We start from the raw sequence: 4266 nt of genomic DNA on the forward strand, positions 1-4266 counted from the left end.
ACAGGCTTAGCTACAAAATCAAAATTAAAAGTTTTTATTTCAAGCAGGCTGTTTTCCAGGCACTTCAAAACGTTACAATGATGACTCCAGTAGCGCGGTTCCAAAGTGTCATACTACTGTGCTCGATAAAGTCATTCCGTTTGTGTGTTTTGACAGGCACGTTAAATTTGAGTCCACGTGTTATTTATACATCTTTGACAGTGTTGCCACTTCGACAGTGGGTTGAGGAGAACAGATAGGCAGTCGCTTTTTTTAAATCACTCGTTCTTAGGTGCATCTGAAAGCTGAAACCAACATAGTTGGGAAAACGATAGGGTTATGATGATGTAGTTAAGAAGATGACTAAGATCACTGCATTGTATTTTCTTTTTTCCAGTTATATCCTGGCTGTTATTACTTGATTGTCCTGTGTATATACAAGGAACAAATCCAGAGGAGCATGGAACACGCACCAAGATCAGCTGCATATTTGCATCAATGTGTGGGAATGGAAAGAAACCTGTGACCAAAGCAAACCTCCAAAATCGCCCAAGAATAGTCACCAGGTATCTGAGATCAGTCCCTAAATGGGAAGCACCAATGCTTGACCCGGGAATGTATTCATATTTTTTAGGAAGTCTTGGTGAAACACCTGTGAAGTACTATAGGCCAGTACCTCAATTGACACCGTTACATGCTGCCGTGCATATGTTGGATGCAGAGCAGCAAAATGTGATCATGGGAACAGATGAATACGAAAAACAACAACAAATTGATACAGGAAAAAAATGTTCAAAATTGGCCAAGTGCAAACGTGTTGTTTGGCCAAAAAATTTTCCTTAGTTATTTTTCTCTCTGTTGTAGTAAATAAAAATTTGGTTAAGTAATAAATTTTTGTTTTATTTTAAAGAGTTTGCTTTGGAATCAAAGTTAGTACTCAGAAAGACAAATCGAACTACTTAGCTACTAACAAAAAATTAATGCGTTAAGAAATTTAATCGTAGTGTCGCGGGGTATTCCACAAAAACCCGGTTAAAGGAGGGCTTAAGGAGCTCCCATTTCCATCTTCCAGCTCCAGCATCATATCACCTCCGAGTCATCATAATATTCTATTATCACGCAATATAAGATGTAAGTACAGCAAATTTCAGCTCATCCGGAAATAGGGAAATGGAACTTATTTTACTTTGCTAGATTCCATTAAGGACAAAGGGGCAAGTAAAGTTAAAATATACAAAAAGTCCTAGAAATGCCTTATTTAATCACTTACTTATGATTAGTTTTTAATTTTTCGTACATGTACTCTTTAAAGGGTTTTATACTGAATCTTGTAATTTTATTTACTTTGATTTTTATTTACTAACTAATACTGTATACTTTATATATATGTTAGTCTTTAAGGTATATATCAACCACCATGGAAACCAGGCTAGTTGGACTGGCAACACTGAGGCTTTCAAAAAAGGATCCTTAGGACTCCATTTTACTCTTGGGGTATGGAACGCAAAAAGAGTATTTATACCTAAACATCAACATTATTTATGTATCATGAATGGAAAAACATTAATGATCACACTTGGTTCGGTTTTTATATTGTTTATACCAAAACTAAAGCAGTTGTTATAAGGGAATTCAGTCAGCGAAAAGCAAAACAACTTTATGTTGAAGTTTGTCTGTTTTTCATAAACCACTTGAGGCTTGATTAGATAAACATAAATTTCTAATGGAAAATGTTTAACTCGAAGTACTCGAACATCAAAAATGAATAGAAAAAAATATCCGTGAGTTTTATTAATTTAACCAACATCCCAAAAAGGTTATTTTTAAACTCTTGCCTTAATAATCCCACTTGATTTGTTGACAATTCCCGATTAGCGAACACTGGGGTGATATGGTTGCTGGTTCTTCCGTCGTCGTAGTTTCTTCGGAGTTCCTCTTTTTTATTATAATCTTTCTCCTGACGAGAGGATGTGGGCAGAATAGGTGAAGCAACAGTGCCTGAAAAGCGTAGTTGTATATTTCTCCCAGGGGATCAGGGTCTAACTTCGTCACTTTCCATTCTGGGGACAGTACACTCAGTTGCTGCAGGATGGTCACTGCTCTCCGATTGCCGAGGCGTTGACGGTATTCATTGCAAGTCTTAGAGATGTACTTGTTCTCCTTTTTGAAGGTCGATAGGTATTTGTCGTCGGAGCTTGAAATTGTCAAGTATCCTGGACATTGGAGTAGAAGGAACCAGGATACTACTGAAATAGGAAATTGAAATCATTAAACGTTGATGTAAACTAATAGTTAATCGTCAATAATTAATTTTTATTGTATTTTTATTGTATTGTAAAGTAAGTGTTTTGTTTTTTAATTTTAATTTTAAGCTTCTCGTTTTTATTTTATTTGTATTGTAAGTAACTGCTTGTGTATAATTTTAACTCTATGGATGTTATGTCTGAAAATAAAGTTTATTATTATTATTATATTAATTAATTAATAATAGTCAATATCCATAGGTCATAAGCCAATCCCACTCCATACATCCAAAGCGGCGTCGATCATAGGGTAATAGTTTGTGTGATCCACGAACGTCTGGGTCTCTTTGAGCATGTGACTTGAATGTTTGCGAAAACCCCCGCGACACAAGGGTTAAATTCAATATTACATGAGGAAGTAGTTAAGAATAAGGGTCTTAAGAGTTGTTGATTAGCTCAGTAAAGTAGCAGGGTTGTTGAAGATAAATTTTCACGTATTTGGTTAATCTTTTAGCATGTCACGCCATGTCAGAAAGGACAATTGGTCTTGAAGTTCTTGGCCTTAAATATTTCGGTATTTCTTATACATGGGCAACCTTAGTTTTTCCAAATAATAGAAATTGATTACTTAATTAGTGAATTAAACTGAAATTGCACACCCTATACCAGTCAAGTTATCGCTAAAGGTATTTTATAAAATATATTTGATCTGCATAAAGTATATGACGGTATAGTTTGTATGCCACTTACGACGTATAAAATCCATTTTTGCATAATATTTTCGTACAACTAACTCCACTGACACAAGAAAACCGTTTATCGTCAATGATTTTCTTTCGTCAATACATTTGTAGTAATTATCGAAATAAATAGTCGTTAATTAGATAATTATGTTGGCGTGTAGTTTATAATTAATTGATAAGTGATTAGCACACGGTATGATTTCGGTCTAGACTCTTTCATTCCGTAAGATTATAAAAAAACTGGTCTCGTGCGAGTAGGCCTACACTGGGTACTCTCAGTTTCGTGAGAACGAATAAGGCAAAGTATATTAAATTTATAAATAGTTGGTCACTAATTAAATTTGTGATCTTATCCACCTACAGATCTCTTAAAAGATTGCCTGATTCTGATGCCATATTTATCCTAACCTTACCGTATCGACTTGAGTGTTGTATCAAAGTACTTCCTGAGTTTGTTTCGACATATCCTTCTCAGGGTAGACAGATAGGAAATGTCGACTCCAGCGTTCTCAAAAAAAAAAGAAGACATGTAAAAGTGATGATATATTCTACTTACAGAATAAATGATTTCATTTCTATCTGACTACTCTAACCTAGTCGCCCGGCCAAAACGATACGCTTAGAAAGACTGGTCATCGGACTTTCTGGATTCTGATTTTCCGTTATCACTGACAAAAATGTTTAAAAGAGAAAAGGGATGCACAATTGAAAGTGCATTCTAGAACACGAGGAAAGTCGTGATGACATACGGTCACTTATCCATGGACTGATCGCGCCAAACGTTGATAAACCACGCTTCGGACCTTGCCAGTTTGGCATTGCTTCGAGTTTTTTTAGACTACCTGAATATAATGATTAAAAAATACTTTAGTTTCTTAGATGATCAGTGATCTACATTTGAAGAGATGTAAACTAATCCATTTCTGAACTTAACGCAGTTTTTCTCGGCCGAGTATAGGACTGAATTTGTCTTGCGTTTTGATAGTATGGTTGACGGGAAATGTAGAAGACAAATGAGTAATCGTGAATTTATCGATTCATCCAGATTTGAAAGAGCACAAAATTGAGGATTCGGTAAAATTTTATGCCAAAATAAAAACAGTTGATTTACTTTTTTTTTGCACTGATTGCAACAAAATGGCTGGTCGTTTAAAAGTGAACGAAATAGTATTTTAAACTTACATGCAATCGAAAAGAGCGAATTAAAAGCTATCCAGATATTTGTGAACCCAAAGATTATTTCTCACGATTCAGACACCACTGACAAACAGTAAAGGGAAACCCTTTACTGTTTGTCAGTG

The 4266-nt window shown here is 35.2% G+C and overlaps 1 protein-coding gene across 1 annotated transcript; it reads right to left on the reverse strand.

Moving 5' to 3' along the window:
- Positions 1-1481: 1481 nt before the first annotated feature.
- On the reverse strand, positions 1482-2995 carry LOC113493948. Its single transcript, XM_026871996.1, has 2 exons — positions 2973-2995; positions 1482-2225 (listed from the first exon to the last, which is right to left on the reverse strand). The coding sequence occupies exons 1-2, from the start codon at positions 2986-2988 to the stop codon at positions 1816-1818; spliced, it is 426 nt and encodes a 141-aa protein (XP_026727797.1). The 5' UTR covers positions 2989-2995; the 3' UTR covers positions 1482-1815.
- Between the last annotated feature and the right edge of the window lie 1271 nt (positions 2996-4266).

The sequence above is a fragment of the Trichoplusia ni genome, chromosome 5 (assembly GCF_003590095.1).
Source record: "Trichoplusia ni isolate ovarian cell line Hi5 chromosome 5, tn1, whole genome shotgun sequence".
In the NCBI taxonomy this organism is placed as follows: Eukaryota; Metazoa; Arthropoda; class Insecta; order Lepidoptera; family Noctuidae; genus Trichoplusia; species Trichoplusia ni.